Source organism: Phodopus roborovskii, unplaced genomic scaffold (genome assembly GCF_943737965.1).
Source record: "Phodopus roborovskii unplaced genomic scaffold, PHOROB, whole genome shotgun sequence".
NCBI classification, from domain to species: Eukaryota; Metazoa; Chordata; class Mammalia; order Rodentia; family Cricetidae; genus Phodopus; species Phodopus roborovskii.
The window spans coordinates 19,158,948-19,176,645 of NW_026126558.1; the positions used below are offsets into that span (position 1 = coordinate 19,158,948).

At 43.9% G+C, this 17,698-nt stretch overlaps 1 protein-coding gene across 1 annotated transcript in view; it reads right to left on the reverse strand.

The window, feature by feature from the left end:
- The window catches only part of Pkd1l3 (polycystin 1 like 3, transient receptor potential channel interacting), a 60,556-nt gene that overhangs the window by 37,216 nt on the left and 5,642 nt on the right, over positions 1–17,698 (reverse strand). The window contains 7 exon segments of the mRNA XM_051201806.1: positions 2,025–2,256; positions 2,740–2,868; positions 3,819–3,945; positions 4,033–4,160; positions 6,370–6,546; positions 9,094–9,225; positions 11,886–12,658. Of these exon segments, the coding sequence (XP_051057763.1) occupies positions 2,025–2,256; positions 2,740–2,868; positions 3,819–3,945; positions 4,033–4,160; positions 6,370–6,546; positions 9,094–9,225; positions 11,886–12,658 (1,698 nt within the window).

The window sequence follows — 17,698 nt, forward strand, 5'->3', positions numbered from 1 at the left end:
AGGTAGGGAATGTAGCTCAGTGAGAAGAGTACTTGCCTACCATATATGAACCTTACTTATGTGCTGGGTTTGATCCCCAGCACCAATAAACCCACCATGGTGGCACAAATCTTTGATCCTAGCTAGCATTTAATAGAGACAGGAGGATCAGTAGTTCAGTGTCATCTTTGAGCCCAGCTTGGAACTAAAAAAAAGGGGTGGGGTAGGGAGATACTCAGAGCTAGTTTAGCAGTTAGAGTGAAGTGTATGGTAAGCAAGCAAGAGGATCAGAGTTTAGAGCCCCAGAACCTATATAAACGCTGGGTGGATATGGCAACCTGCCTACAATCCTAGCCTTGGAAGACAGAGGGATTCCCAGGGAAGCTGGGTTTCAGTGGGAGAGCACACTTCAAAGAATAAGGTAAAAGAGTGACTGATGAAGACACTCAACACTAGTGTCAGCTTCCCCTCACCCCATTCTTCCACAGTTTCCTCTCCCACTACACACAGGCATTTGAAAAGAAAAATATCATCACCCATCTGAGGTAGCAGACAAGATCTTGGTGACAAATTCAAGGATAAAGGAGAGACATAAATGCAGTAGTTGTATCTGGATTTCCACAAGACCCTGTGTCCTGTCATCAAGGATTAAGTAAGGCAGGTCACCTTATCTCCCTGGCCTCATTTTCCTCATCCTTACAGCAAAGGTCCTTCCAACTCTAAATGACTTTGAGACTTTCCAATACATTTCAAAGTTATATCCATAGAGCATAGTGGATCAAGTGTATCTAGGCATCACTTATGTATCTCAAATATTTGTGTGTGGGGTATATGTTCATATGTGAGTGCATGTGTGCATGTGTGTTCTTGTATATGGGAGCCATAAGTTGACTCTGGGTATCTTCCTGGATTGCTCTTCACTTTAGGATCTCTCACTGAATGAGAACCCATCAATTTAGTTAGGCTGTCTGGTCAATGAGTTTCAGGGATACACTGTTGTCTCCCACTAGTGGCAAGGATGTCCATATTAAATTTTCACATAGGTGCTGGGGATCCAAACAATAGGTCCTCACACTTGAGTAGCAGGCACTTTATTCATGGAGCCATTTCTCTAACCTCTCCGAATTTTGTTTAATGTAGACTAGGTTACCTTCTAGTTTGCTATATAGCCAAGGATAGATTTTAACTCTTAATTCTTCTGCCTTCACCTCTCTAGGGCTAGAATTCAGGCCCACCCTTATGCTCAACTGTTCAGAAAAATTTAACTACTGTATTATTTTTAAAACTCTTTTAAAATGAGTGGTTTGGGGGGAATCTAAGTCCAAAAATAAAAATTGGGACATATATTTCATATATACACTCTTCTATATCTTATCAAGCTTGAAATAATATGGTATGGTCCATGGTACTAGATTGTTATTTCTGCAGTAGGTCTCAACTTCTTTTCATCCTAAGTATTGAATCCTGGCCTTGTCATACTAAACACATGATGTACCACAGAGCTATGCCCCAGTCCTTAATACGTTTATGAATGTTTTCAACTATACTTAATGTTGAGTTTTATAGTGTATGTTATCATTGGGTTCTACAATTAGCATTTTATAAAAGTTTCTTTATCATATATATATATATATATATGCACATATATATATGATCTACCTCTCTTTCTATATATATGTATATAAAAACATTATATATATACACATATGTATATATATACATACACACATATATACATATATATATATATATATATATCCTTCCATGCATCACATAACCCATCATTAATTACATAAAACATGGTTCACATATATTGAGAGGTGTATGCTTGGAATCCTGGGAACATCTATTGATAGTGGATCGTGTCAAGGTTACTTCCTGGTTGTGAACTTGTAGCTCAGCCATTAGGAGGGCTGGTTAAAAATAAACATGCATGCCATTTCAACTCATAACTTCATGTGAACCTACAATTACCTCACAATCACAAATTAAAAACTAAGAAAAACACATCACCAATTATGTTTCAGACATCTGATGGCTAATACCTTTCTGCCACACCTGGTCCCTCGGAAGACTGGTGTTGAGGTAGAAGAGAGTGTGGTCAGGCTTGTTCTGGAAGCCCAGGTACAGTGTCATTAGAAGGGGACTTTCAGGCTCGATGGTCACAATGAGGGTTTTCTCCACAGAGGTGATATTCACTGTGATTGTGAAATGGTCTGTACTTGTGTTGAGGCTGGTGGGCTGGGTCTCCATGCTGGCATTTCTCCAGAGCATGATCTGGAAAAAGAGACAGTTAATCCTCCAGGCTAAGATGGGCCTTTCTGTTTCCCTTGGAGTGATGAGGTAATGAACGTCCTGGGGTTTCTTTACTGGTTCTTAGTGGGCAGCACAAAGCCAGAGATTAGTGGAGGAGATACTATTTCAAATGGCTTCTCCTGGGACTGAGTAAGGTCTATCTCTTTGTGAAGCTTCAGGAGATGTGTAACAAAATACTGGTTCTGACATGAATCCTTTTTTTCAAAACCAAAAAACCAAAAACCAAAAAACAGGGTCTTGCTGTGTAGCCTTTCTGGCATAGAGAATTCACTATGTATCCTAGGTGGCCTTGAACCTACAGAGATAGCTTGCCTCTGCCTCCCAAGTGCTGGGATAAAAGGAGTGTACCATGTACTTAGCTCTGACATGCATCTAAAATGCTAAGTTGTTGGATCTTTCCATCTTCTTGCCCAGCATGTCCTGTCTCCATCAAGAAACTGGTACCTCAATATCTTCTATTAAATCACGGACTTGGAGCGATTGATAACCAGAGCTTAGTAGCACATTTCCAATGCTTCCAACAATGTTCTTGTCATGCGAAGTCTCAAAAGGGTTGAAAGCCAGACCTGTTACCTGCAGAAGAAGTAAATTCCAGTTCCTCCAATTGCCAAATTGTTTTCCAAGGAGCCCCCACAACATACGACAACAGAAAAGCTATAAATTAAATGCTAGGATCCCCCAACAATGTGTTAAGGGATGGTAAACATTGTAATGCTGCTGAGAAACAATGAATGACAGTGCTGCACTTAGGACCTCAATATCATTTTCATATGTTTGCTCTTTTCTAGTAGGAAGCAAGGGTTCTGCACTCCAATGCTGTTGGTGGTTTTTTTAAAACTCTGACTCAGTTATAATTCAGATAACCCAACTTTGTCATTAATTGAGATCAATTCAAATCACAACACAGAAACTTAGTTAAATCCACATACCTATTTACTCTACTTGATTTTTTTTGAAACTTGCAATGTAGACCAGGTTATCCCTATACCTTGAATTCACAGCAATCCTTCTGTTACTGCCTCTCAAGTACTAAGAAAGCAGGCATGTGCCATCAAACCTATCTATATACTAGGTGTGTGTGTGTGTTACATATATAAGTCTGTGGGTGCAAGAGCTTATGGCGATGATTAGGCATGTAGAGATCAGAGTAGGACACTAGGAATCTTCCTTTACTGCTCTCTGCCTGGGATTCTCGATGAAGTGGAAGCTTGTAGTTTTGGCGAGGCTGGAGGGCCAATGAACTCTCATCATTTGCCTGTCTGTACCCTGATGCTGAGCTTACAGGCATACACAACCATGCCCACATTTATATGGGTGCTGGAGAGTCAAACTTGGGTCCTCTTATTGCTCCCCAGCCCCTACTAGATAATTTTTAGGAGACCCTTCTCTTCTCAGTATGAAATTTAAATTAATGTCCACAGTCTTCCTTATCTGGCCCAGCTGGTGTGTATTCTCTCCCCTTACATTCCCACACAGCCGTCATATACCATTTTCATTCTCATCTCAGTCAAGTTCATACTCACTTGAAGGTTCACTCCTGGGTGTTTATTCAAGAGTTCTTTTAGTGCTTCGGCTGATGGAAAACCTAACCTCAAGGGTGCGGGGTCACCCAGAGTATAAGTGCTTAGAGGCAAAGATGATACATTTTGGCTGAAAGAATTTAAATAAAAATCAGTTTCCATGTGCCTCTAAAATTAAAACCAAAACGAAACATCCCCAGTCCTCCAGCCAGTTAACCTGCTCAGCACCAGAGTAGCAACAGGAGAGGTCAAGGTCACTGACAACTCAGGAGACAGGCTCTGCTGGCAAAATGCTTTGTGGATCTCTCCCAGGGCCATCAAGGACATCTCCAGCATGTCTTCAACCTGCATGTAGAGTGAGGTTCCTTGTGATCTGTGGACTGCAGTGAAATGGTACTGATAGGGTGACAAGGGGGACAAGGATTTTGATAGTGGTGTAAAGAAAGGGGACGAAGCAGGGAAACAGGGATTTTGTTTTGAGACAGGGTTTCTCCATAACTTTGGAGCCTGTTCTGGAACTCACTCTGTAGACCAGGCTGGCCTCGAACTCACAGAGATCCTCCTGCCTATGCCTCCCGAGTGCTGGGATTACAACTGGCTGGAACAAGAATTTTGGTGGTGGTGTAAAGAAAGGGGACTATGTAGCCATGGACTTTGGGACCTTATAGAAATGTTCAGAGTCTCACTGACAACTTTGCATCAACCAAGAAAAAAAAAATACATATGTACTTGCTCTGTATTGAGGCAAGAAACAGCCCTTATCTCAAAGGGGCTGAGAGAGCTCATTCTGGGTTAAGTATGAGTGACCAAGGCTCAGGACACAGATTCAGGTTACCCAAATTCCATGTCCCATCATGGTGACAGTTGGTTGAGGTTTTTATAGTGACAGAACAAATAAAGTCTTAAACAAAATAGTTTTCAAATACCTTGATGGACACATGAGATGGGGGGGGGTTAAAGGAATTGGGGGACTCTTCTATAGGCCTCAGCTGCAGTCTGATAACATTCTCAGCCTTTTGGTTAGTGGGAGCTAGGTGTCTGGACATTTCAAAAAGGGTTTACTCAATCGTCACATAGATGTCAGGTCACATACACACAACAAATGTTTATTAAGAGAGCTGATGATGGCCTGAGTTCGGCTCTGAACTTGTACCATTCCAAACACCCCACAGTCACAGAAGTTATTCAGCCCTGTGGATGGTTTAGTGTGAGGAGCTTCTGTTCACACCCCTGAAATAAGCTTCCCTTAATGATCTCACATTATGTGCTCTTTGTGTGGTGTCCTGTACCCCAGGCTGACCTCAAACTCACTCTTTGCCAAATATCACTTGGAATTTCTGATCCTCCTGCCTCGATCCCAAATGCTACGTATGCTCAGTCTGCAGGGTGCTGTGGATGGAACATGGGGCTTCTTGCAGCAAGGCAAGCACTTTACCAGCGAGCTTCAGCCTTGGGAGCACAGTGAGTGTTTAAAAACAGCTCACTTGAAATGGAATTCCCAAATGTGGTAGAATGCACCCACTCAGAGTATATACGTTTGACATCTACATATGTGAACCAATACCACAATCGAGCTTTTAAATCCAGCCCCTTAAAATAAACTGGCCCACTCGATGTCTACAGACTTGATGCTTCTGTGACATGATGTTCCTAAGGGTTACCCATGGTGTATCGTGTGCAGTACTTCATTCCTTCAGGTTGTGTGAACGTACCATATTGCAGTTTATCCACCCCTCAGATCACACACAGTTGGATTGTTTCCACTTTGGGCTTTTTTTTCTATTTGAAAAAATCTTCTTTAAACACATCTTTGCATGCCTTCTCAATTCTCTCCTTTACATAATAATACCAAAGAGCAGAATTGCTAGAAGACACAGTCAGACTATTTCTAACACTTTGAGGGACTGCCAAATTATTTCCCAATACAACAATTTACAATGGTTGTAATTTCTTATCATCCTTGCTAGTATTTATGCCCATCTGTCTCTTTCTCTCTCTGATGGTGATTTAAGAAGGGATCTCAGGCTGTCCTCAAACTCAATGTGCTGTCAAGGATAACCTTGAACCCCTCAGGTCTACCTGCCTCTGCCTCTTGAGTGTTGTCATTACAGACACGTGTCACCATACCTGGCTTGCCTATATTTTTTGATGTGAATTGCTGTCACCTTCTTTCCTCCCTCCCTTCCTTCCTTTCTTTCTTTCCATTCTTTCCCTTTTCAACAAGGTCTTACTATGAAGTCCAGGCTGGACTTGAACTTGCTATCCCTCTGTCTCAGCCTCCCCTGTGCTGGGATAATACTATATCCAGCTTCATAGTTTCAGCCTTCATTTTCCTAATAGCTAAGGGTGTTGGATATCTCCTTGATGGTTTATGATATGATTACTCAGTCCGTTCAGTAGTGTCTGTGCATCGGTGGGCTGGACAGAGAGACCAGAGAGGACTCAGCAGTTTCCCCAGCAGAATTCTCGTTTGAAGACTGGGGAGAGACTGTGGAGCTGGCTGCTAAGGTGAAAGTTCCTGGCAGAGCAGGCTACCTGCACATAGTGCACTTACCTGCTCAGGGTCTTGCTGAAGAACCTGCTGACTTGCTTTATTGATTGTTATTGTATTTCCAAAATACCAAAGGGGGCAGGTGACTGAAGGAGTTTTGAAGTTCCAACTGTCATTTTTCTGAAATGGGATCATCAGCAACTGCTCACTCAGGTCCACGAGTAAACTGGCCACACTGACCTAGGGATGACAGGCAGGAAACACATGTAGCTGCTTGTGACCATTTTAAATTTATTTGTGCCTTCTTCTAAGCAGCTCAGTTTTCTCTCTCCCCTCCTCTCCCCCTTCTCTTCGTGTATATATATATGCACATATTCATGTGGGGGTGTGTGCATCTAGGGGCCATATTGATATCATGTGTCTTCATCAGTTACTCTACAACATGTTTCTTAAGACTGGTCTCACCAAACAGGGGCCTTACCAACTGGCTAGCCTAGTCCACCAGAAAACTCTAGGGACCCATCTGTTTCCCCCTTCCTGTCAGTAAGTTTGCAGACATGCAGGGCCACATCTGTCTTTTACAGAGGTGCTGCAGATGTGTGTTGAGGTCCTCAGGCTTGTGCACGGGCATTTCACTATCAGAGCTATTCCCTAGCCCCACATCAATATCCGTTACATAGTTCAAACGTATTTTATAAGAAGCAGCACCACCATTTGGCAGGCAAGGGAAATATATATGATTCCATACCACCTTTGGGGGAGATTTGTGTTTAATGCTATTCTAAGGAACTCAGAGTGCTAAGTAGACAAGCTGTTTAAGTGAACAAAATGAAGCTAAAAGAGGGATGCTTGGGAAAAGAGCAATGCCCAGCCAAATGCTGAGTAGGAGGGCTCTTTGTGAAGGCCTGGGTGGCATCAAGTTTCCAGATACCCAGAAAAATAGAGACCAAGGAGAAGTTCTAAATACAACATAAAACACCAGTTCTTTTATGCAGGTTGTTCTCAGATTAAAAAAAAAAAAAGGAGTAAAAAGGCTAAGCAGCCAGGTTCAGTGATGCATGCCTGTAATCCCAGCACCCAGGACTGCAAGTAAGTTCAAAGACTGCTCAGGCTGCATAGTGAGACCCTGTCCTAAACCAACCAACCACTCAACCAATGACCAAAAGGAAATGTTAGGCAAGTTTGATGGGATGGTCACTGGACCGCAATCTGTAGGTACTACTGTTTTTTTTAAAATGTTATTTCCTTCCAAAGTTATATTTATTAAATGCTTCTGTGAAAATCAGCTGGGCAGTGGTGGCACATGCCTTTAATACCAGCACGCAGGAGGCAGAGGCAGAGGCAGAGGCAGGGGGATCTCTATTAGTTTGATCAGGCCAGCCTGATGGACAGAGTGAGTCTCAGAACAGCCAGGGTTATACAGAGGAACCCTGTCTTGAGGAAAAAAAATGTTAAAGTTAGAAAAATATCTGTATACTTTTAATCAATTTAAAAAATGCTTGTGACTTAGGAGAAACACACACACACACACACACACTCACACAGTTACACACATCCAGTCAAAGGCAAAGGGAACAATAGTCACATCTCACTAATGAGGTTTGCAAGGGCAAAGGGGTGTGTGGGGGTTGGTTCCTCACTATTGTATATGCTCCTCTTGGTTTTCTTCCTAAGAATGTACTATTTTTGTAATTGAAACACCCAAATAGAATGGTGATGTGGCTCTCACTCTGTAAAATGCTTTTTAGTATGCATGAGGCCCCAGGCTTGAGCCACATGGGAGATGTCCTTCTGTAAATATGTTTCTTGTATTGGTTAATAAATAAAGCACTGTTAGCCATTAAGAAAGCAAGATAAGTGGGACTAGGAGACAAGGAGGATTCTGGAAGTAGTAGGGAGGAAATTCAAGATGGAGGACCTACAGGGTAGTACACTGGGCTCTCTCTCAGGTAAGATAAGACCACACAGAAATACTTAGATGAATAGAAATGGGTTAATAATTAAGACAGTGCTAGCTAATAAGAAATGATAGTAACAGGCTAACAGCATTATATCAAATACAATGTCTCAGTGTGTTATTTGGGGCTGGCGCGGCAGAGGGACAAGACTGGCAGGCAGGAAACTACTCATAACAGTGGTGCATATCTGTTATCTTGGAACTCGGGTGGTGGAAGCAGGAGGATCAGCAGTTTAAGGTTATCCTCAGCTACACATCAAGTTTGAGACAAGCCTGGGATACACAAGACCCTGTCTCAAAACAGAAAATTAAAAACAAACACACACACACACCCTGCCCCCTGCAAAAAATCAAACCAAAGAACCAAACCAAACAGCGAAAAAACTGCAGAGACATGCTTATTGTGGAGTATTTGGAAATGTTAAAAAAAAAAGTTGAATTTTATGCTACCACCTCTTTATGCATAACAAGCAGCTTGACCAATTATGAGGAAGCAGGCATGGGCACAGAAACCTGCAAGGTCAGGAGCATCCCGATTTTGATGTCTGTCCCAAGACCATTCCACTGTATCTACAGCAAGCTGCAAATCTATTGTCACTTGATCTCTCCTAACAAACATACTAAAATGAAGTAACCTGATCAGTGAACTCTGAGAATATCATCTCCAGTCAATGCACTCATTTCAGACTTAAAGATAAAATTGTATTTGCTGATGCTCAGCTCTGTTTCCATCAAGTACTTTTGTGATGCCTACTTCTGCTGATGGCATAGTTTCCACATTCTCCCTTCCCTTCCCAATGCCATGTTAGTTATCCCCCGTCTCTGATCACCTGAGCTGGTGTAGGAGATGTTGGAGGAAAGTTTCTCACTCTCTGGAGGATGTCACAAGCCTTCTGGAATTCACTGTGAGCTTGAAAAGCAGGTATTTCTGGGATCAACTTCCCTGCTGTCTGACCTGTGACCTGTTGGGAAGAAAAGATTTTTGTCAGGCTGGAGAGATGGCTCTCGAAGTAAAGGCACTCACTGCTAGGACTGAGGGACCCCCATTTGATCCCTGGAGCCCACACAGTAGAAGGGCATAATTAATTCCTACAAGTTGTTTCCTGACTTCCATGTGAGTAACATGGCATGTGCGCATCCCCACTCCCATACACACAAATAATAAAAAACTAAAAGGTAGTATTTTGTCAAAGTTATTTAATACAGAATTGTCATGCACTTGGAGTTTTATATACTATGTTAATGGCCACTGACCAAGAATGACATTCTAAGTTTCATGACAGGCTCCAAAAGGGCCATTACTTTGAGAAGTAAGTGAGTGGAATTGATTTTCACCTCCTTCATACATAAGAGAAGATGAGTAAGAATTTTATAGAATGAATTCTTCAAAGGCTGACAAGGTTGCTGGCAAGATTACAGGCATGAGTTCACAGAGAGCTCATCTAGCAAGTACAAGGTCCTGAGTTGAAGCCTCAACATTGGGGGAAAGAGTTCCTGTTCAAAAGGGGAAATCCTCAAAGTACTGTTGTAGTAGGAGGTGAGGTTCCCAACATTTCCCCAGACAAACTGAGCTAAGCCCAAGCTTAAGAGTTTCTATACTTGAAGTCTAACCATTCCTGATCTCCATGTAAACCCAACTACTTGTTTGAATTCAGCCAACTTATCACACGCCTCTTCAAGAGACATTTACCAAGGTCCTACTGCACTCTGTAGATGCTGTGTTAGGTGGGAAGAGGGTATTCAGTGAGTCATGATCCTGTCTGTCTTAGTGAGGGATTCTATTGCTGTGAGGAAATACCCTGACTAAAAGCAAGCCAAAGGACTGGCTTACACTTCCACATCATAGCTCATCACTGGAGGAAGCCAGGACAGGAATTCAAACATGGCAGGATCTGGAAGGCAGAAGCTAATGCAGAAGCCGTGGAGGAGTGCTGCTTTACTGGCTTGCTCCCTATGGCTCGCTCTGCCTGTTTTCTTATAGAATCCAGGACCACCAGCCCAGGGGCAGCCCCACCCACAATGGACTTGGCCCTTCCCTATCAGTAATTCAGAAAATGCCTTACAGCTGGACCTTATGAAGGCATTTTCTCAACGGAGGTTCCCTCCTTTCAGATAACTCTAGCTAGTGTCAAGTTGACGTATGACTAGCCAGCATACCATCCTCACGGGTCACATGGTTCAATAGGTTATACGTGACTTTGTGGGAGAGGTCACTTATAGAGGGACCTTGGACTGAGAATCACTATATTGTGGCTTTGACAACTGAGGTACAAATAGGAAAGGATGAAGATATGAGTTAGCTGTAACTGATACCCCATGACCCCGTGGTGGTTGGGTTTTCTGGATGCTATCTTAAAACCCAGATGGGGGGGGGGGGCTGGAGAGATGGATCAGTGGTTAAGAGCACAGACTGCTCTTCAGGAGGACCTGGGTTCAATTCCTAGCACCCACGTGGCAGCTCACAACAGTCTAACTCCAATTCCAGGGGATCTGACACCCATGGCAAAATACCAATACACTTAAATTAAAAATAAATAAATAAATACATGTAGTTGGGCAGTGGTGGCACATGCCTTTAATCCCAGCACTAGGAAGGCAGAGCAGGCAGACCTCTGTGAGTTTGAGGCCAATCTGGTCTACAGAGTGACTTTCAGAACAACCAGAGATACACAGATGTAACCCTGTCTTCACCCTGCCCCCCAAAAAAACCCAAAGCCAGATGAGCACATCTTAGCATTTATGTAGCTTAGGCTGACCTTAAACCTTCAATCCTCCAGCCTCAGCCTCTTGAGTCATGGAATTACAGGTGTCTGCTACCCCACTTGGCTGTGTTTAATTTTCTCATTGTCACACACTTAGTTAGAACATATATCTGGACTTGGGGAATGTTTCTAAATTCTCATAACAATTCTAGTAATTTTTCTGTAAACACTTCCAGATATTTGTTCTACCTTTCTCTTTGTTTTAAGGAAAGGAACCAGCTTTTGCAGACTGGTCCTTGCTGGGACCAGTGAACAACTAGCTTCCATCACCATGTGAAGCTCATCAAGGCAAATGGGATATTTTGACTGGAAAGTGTCAGGCTGCATATAAACTCTGTTTGAATTTTTTTTTGAATCCTGAGTATTTATTATGGGTGCTTCAATATACCTCCCCCTTCCCTCCCCTCCCCTCCTCCTCCTGACCCCTATTGGGTTTGAATTTTTAAAAGTAGGAGTGAAGAATGGGATTCTTGTTAGTCATCTTGTCTCAGTGACTTTTCCTTTTCTCTGGCACCTCTGATACAGTGGAGTGGCTAGCACAGGTTCTTCACCCACTACATAAGAACAAACCATCAAATGCTGCAATGGGCACATAACCCACTGGTTAGACATGTGAAATTTCCCTGGGAGGCAACAGGGTAACCATTAAAGTGCTTTTAAAAATCATGACTCTGGAGATGTCATGACAGAAGAACATATGTGCTCTTTTCATGACTATTTTTTTTTTTTTAACACTGGTGATTGAACCTGGGGTCATGCACATGCTAGGCCAGTGTTTTAACACTGAGCTGTATCTGTGCCTCTGTAAGTGCCTTTCAACGCCATGAAGCTACCCATCTATTTTCTGTTTCCAGACTTACCTGATTGGCTGTATTCTGAAATGACATTTGTGGATGGGTGGAGATGACTTCTGAGTGAGAGTCCTCCTTTGGGCTTGAAGTGATGTCTGCCAAAGATCTTCCAACAGGAATTGTAGATTCAGGCCTGGTGGCGTCTGCCGTGATAGGCCATGGTGGGCTGTTTGGTACAGGTGTGGCTGGTGTCAACTGTGGTGAGCTACTGAGTGCAGGTGTGGCTGATGTCACATGTGGTGAGCTATTGGGTATAGGTGTGACTGATGTCACCTGTGGTGAACTACTGGATGCAGGTGTGACTGATGTCACCTGTGGTGAGCTGCTGGGTGTAAGTGTGGCTGATGTCACTTGTGGTGAACTACTGGATGCAGGTGTGGCTGATGTCACCTGTGGTGAGCTACTGGATGCAGGTGTGGCTGATGTTACCTGTGATGAGCTATTGAGTGCAGGTGTGGCTGATGTTACCTGTGGTGAACTACTGGATGCAGGTGTGGCTGATGTCACCTGTGGTGAGCTACTGGATGCAGGTGTGGCTGATATTACCTGTGGTGAACTACTGGATGCAGGTGTGACTGATGTCACCTGTGGTGAGCTACTGGATGCAGGTGTGACTGATGTCACCTGTGGTGAGCTACTGGATGCAGGTGTGACTGATGTCACCTGTGGTGAACTACTGGATGCAGGTGTGGCTGATGTCACCTGTGGTGAGCTACTGGATGCAGGTATGACTGATGTCACCTTTGAGTTTGTTGGAGACGTGATTATCGTCTGTGGTGTGGCTTTTGGAAGTAACGAGGAAAATGGGCGGATGGGAAAGCACAGTGTCTTAGACTAAAAGATAAAAACATGTAAAGGAAGAGGTTGAATCTTGTTTTACCAAGTGCAACATCACTGGGGCAGTTTCTGTTTTCACTCTGGGCCTCCCGTGTCTTATAGGACACTGCTGCCAAACAGCTCTGAGAGGACATGGTCCATCCACACTGTACATTAGGGACAATAGATCTACTGCCCACCATTCAATAATGTATTAAACGCTTACTACGTGCTAGGCCATATTCTAGAGGACTGGGTGTGCAGGACAAAAGGAGCCTAATGTCTGGCCTCTTAGGGCCTCCCTGAAAAGGGAGACTGATGGACAAATTGTGTCAGGTACTGAACACATGACATGCTGCTTAGGCAACATCTAGGGAAGCAGATAGGGGAGGAGGGCTGTGCTGCAGACTGAAAGTCAGGGCTGAGAGTGGGGATGGGAAAAGTGGGCTCTGCTGACACGTCTGAGGGATATCTAAGGGGACCAAAGCCTGCTGGGTGTATTTGAGGAGGAAGCAGGAGGCCAGAAAAGCAAGGGGTGTGTGAGGATGAAGTGGATTGAGCAGAGGGAATGATGGGCATGTCCAGTGCCAGCAATCAGGATCTCTCTGGATCCTGTGCTGAGGTCAGACAGGGAAGAAAGGGGCAAAGAGACTGGAGAGCTAAGGGACCCAATGGACCAATTCCAACTTCATTGTCCCTTCTCCTGGCAGTATCCCAAGTGATGTCAGCTTGGCAAGTGCCAAGAAGGGAATTTTATTTCACCTTTGATTCTCTTATATTCTAGAAACACTTCTTCAGTTCACATGGGATCAAAGACACAAAGCAATTTTGTAGGCCCTAAAAGGTCACCATGCAGAGCATGAAGAAGAGGCTGAGGGTGACGCGGAGGCTGCATTGACAGTTGCTGCCTTCCCTTCCTCTGACTGCTCCCTCTCTCTGATTTTTAGATTTTATTGTATTTCATGTGTTTCTAAAAGATGACACAAGTTTTCTGAGTGAGTCAGAGGGTAGGGAGGGAGTCAGCATATCTGCACAAAAGCATTGAGGGTCAGTTGCTAGAAGCTTCTTCAGAGTACCGGCTAGCCCGATTCTTCCCTGTGCTTCCCATTCTAGAAAGCTGTGTCCAGCACACTCTGAGAGACAGTAAAATCCCAGCAGCACCCACTGACATGAGAGAGTAATGCTTCACATGTGTCTTTGGACTATAGTACATACAAGATCAGGAGGAGCAGGATGGTGACATGTGGTTGACAGATGGGCATCTCCTAGAGAAATGAGAATGCAAAAGTGTGTATGATTAACTTGAAATTTGGAAAAATAATCAGTTATAAAGTTTTATCTGGCTACCATTATTGTTTGCTTACTTGCATGTCTCATCAGAGGCTGGGATTGAACTTAGGGCCTTCTGCATGCTAGGCAAGTACTCTATTACTAAGTTAAGTTCCCAGACCACTCATTATTGCTGTCTTTCCCCTCCTACAGTTTTCATTAAGATAGGCATCACCCGAAGCAGCCACGTGACTCAGAGCTTGGGGGTGTTGTAGCCCAGACCATCTACAGATCCAGTTAGGGAATGGCTTGTTAGAGGACCATCAACAGGGGTCAGAACAGCACAGACTCCTAATTATGTAAGACCCGTTGTGTTCTTTCAATCAAATTTTCTTAGGCAGTGTGTTAGTGTTCTATTGCTATGATATCATGACCAAAAGGCAAGTTGGGGAGGAAAGGGTTTCTTTGGCTTATACTTCAGCAATCCTGTTCATTCTTGAAGGAAGTCAGGACAGGAACTCAAACAGGGCAGGATCCCAGAAGCAGGAGCTGATGTAGAGATCATGGAGGGGAGCTGCTTACTGTCTTGCTCCCCATAGCTTTCTTAGCCCAATTTCTTATAGAACCCAGGACCAGCAGCCCAGGGATGGCACCATCCACCATGGGCTGGGCCATCCCCCATTGATCACTAAATGAGAAAAGCCTTACAGCTGTATCTCATGGAGGCATTTCCTCAATTGAGTCTCCTACCTCTGATGACTTTACCTTGTGTCCAGCCAATACAGGCGGCCAATTAGCTGTCAGGAGTAGTTAATGGCTCCAGAGTAGAGCCCACTGTGAGTCTTAGTTACGCCTGACATTGGGACAGAATGGCTGCCACAAACAAATTAAGGGAGAAAGACACTTATTTGGTCTCATCATTGCAGTGTGGGTGTGGCAGATTTGATCCAGTAGTTGCATTGTAGAGGATAAGAAATTAGATGGGAGAAGGTCAGAGATTTTTCCAGAAGAGAAGCCCCACACCTGAGGGACAGTGTCACCCCACATTCTAGGTGAATCTTGTCTTCTCTCTTCATGCTCTCTGGCAACACCGGTACAGATATACCCAGAGCTGTCCATCACTGGTGATTCTAACTCAGTCAGACTGAGAGTGAGGATTGCTCATTTCAGAGAGTTTGTGAATTAGAAAGACTTTGTCTTCTGTGTTTTCTTCTGGCTTGTTACTGAGTAAATGCAAACTCTCTTTCCTGGCTTTCTCAGTGGTAAGATGGGATAAAAGTCAGGCATGTTAAGGGGACACGGAAAGAAGGAAAGGAGCCTCCACCTGGAGTCTGGTTGATGCCTCTCATGGGATTAGTTAAGAGTTTGTTTTTTAAAGGCTTATTAAGGGAGTCTCATGGCTCAATGGTTAAGAGCACTGGCTACTCTTCCAGAGGTCCAGGGTTTGATTCCTACCACCCAAGTGGCAGTTCACAACTGTCTGTAACTCTGGCTCAAGGGATCCAACACCTTCTGAGGGCATAAGACATGCACATGGTATATAGAGCAGGCAAAACACTCACAGGCATAAAAAAGGACGTCATCAGAGACGTTTCTATATAGTGGATGGTGGTTAATGAAGACATCCTGACTGGCTGAAGCGCAGAGAATAAGCACTGTGCTGTGCTGTGCTCAGCCACAGATGGAGCATCTCCATCACCCGTCACCCAACAAGGATCAGGTGCAGAATAACTGTGAGAATCAGAGGACAGGGGTGACTGGAGTGGAACAGGGTCTTCTGGACACGACAGGGCAGCTGCTCTCATGAGCTGTGGTTGCCAGCACACGACCTGCCCAAGACCAAGCCAGTCAACACTGTAGTATAGAAGTGGAAAAAGTTTGTAATCTGTTCCCCCTAACTGAGCAACTATGGCTAGTGGATGACTTCTGGGGGAGAAATAATCTCTGAGGGTCGATTTGCTTTAAAACTGCGGCCCCTAGGAGGTCAGCCAAGCTCCAGTGTATGTCCCCCCAGGAGTATGCGGACTGCACAAGTGGGACTTGATGGCTAACAAATAACAAAACAAAAGGAATGAAGTTGAGGGTGCAAAGGGAGGCAAGAATTGATCTGGGAGACACTGGGGAAAGAGAGGAGAATGAATGGGACCAAAACACACTACAAATTCTCAAAGAATTAATAAAATATTGATTTGAAAGTTATGAAGGCTGGGTGGTGGTGACACATGGCCTTAATCCCAGCACTAAGGAGGCAGAGGCAGGCAGATCTCTGAGTTTGAGCCCAGCCTGGTCTACAGAGTGAGTTCCAGAACCACCAGGGCTACACAGAGAAACTCTGTCTTGAAAAACAAAAGCAGAGGGGGGGGGGAAGAAAAAAGTTATGAATAAAATCCTAACTTAGAGGATTGGGTTTATACCTCAGTAGCCTTGCCCAGCATGCATGAGTCCCTAGATTCAATCAATTAGTGTATTAATACTAATAATATACCACCACTAATCTATAATATCATATATTATTCTAATTAATCTTGGGTGTGAGAGTAAAGAGGTACATTAACCAGAAAAGGAGTTTCAAAGTCTAGATTATTATTATTCTTTATAATTTATTTAAAATTTTTTTCCTTCTATATTTTTTTAATTTAAGTGAGTAAAAATCCTGTTTTACATGGCAATCCCAGTTCCCTCTCCTTTCCCTCCTCCCTTACCCTCCACTGGCCCCATCTGCTTTCTGCTCCCCAGGGAGGGTGAGGCCTTCCATGGGGGATCATCAAAGTTTGTCAATCATTTGGAGCAGGGCCTAGGCCTGACCCCGTGTGTCTAGGCTGAGGGAGTAGCCCTCTATGTGGAATGTGCTCCCAAAGTTCATTCATACACTAGGGATAAATACTGATCCACTACCAGAGGCTCCACAGACTTCCCAGGCCTCCTAAGTGACACCCATGTTCAGGGTACCATCTTGTTCTTGTTAGAATGGCTAAAATAAAAAAAAAAAACACCAACAGCAGTTTATAAAGCTTTAGATTATTATTAGTGTGGGGGGGCACTGTGTATTTGTTGGACATGGGTGGAGGCCAGAGCACAACCCTGTGGAGCAGACTGTCTTCATTCACGCCTTCACGGATTCTAGGGATCCAATTCAGGTTACCCGCTGGCACAGCACATGTTACCTGCTAAGATATCTCACCCGTCCTCTTTATGTAGGTGTGTGTGTGTGTGTGTGTGTGTGTGTGTGTGTGTGTGTGTGTATTCATGTGCACATGTTCCTGCAAGATTCTTTGTTTGACAGAGCATCCATTCACTTGTGTTTATGAGGTTATCCCCTGCCTGAAGAATAATCACTAGACCCACAGTAAACCTGCCACATCTTTACCCTCTGTCTGCTCAAACTGTTCAACATGGACATAGACTGAAGTATTTTCAGGCAAAGGCATCTTCCCCAACTAGCATTTGTTCTTAGGAGAGAGGAGGAGAGAGGGAGTTGGGTGGGGTTGCCAGAACTTTATTCTAATAAAATTATTTTGTAATAGAAGTTTTGTGAGAAAAAGTATTTTGCTTCTCACAGTGGAATGAGTAAAAAGACACTCAAGGCAGACTGAGAAGATCAACATTGCCGGGTGCAGTGGGGCTTGCTTGTCATCGAGAGGCTGAAGCGGGAAGGTCAGAGTCTGCGGCCAGGGTGGATTGTATAGCAAGACCCTTGTCTCAAGAAGGGAAGAGATGAGGTCTATATGTAAGATGAG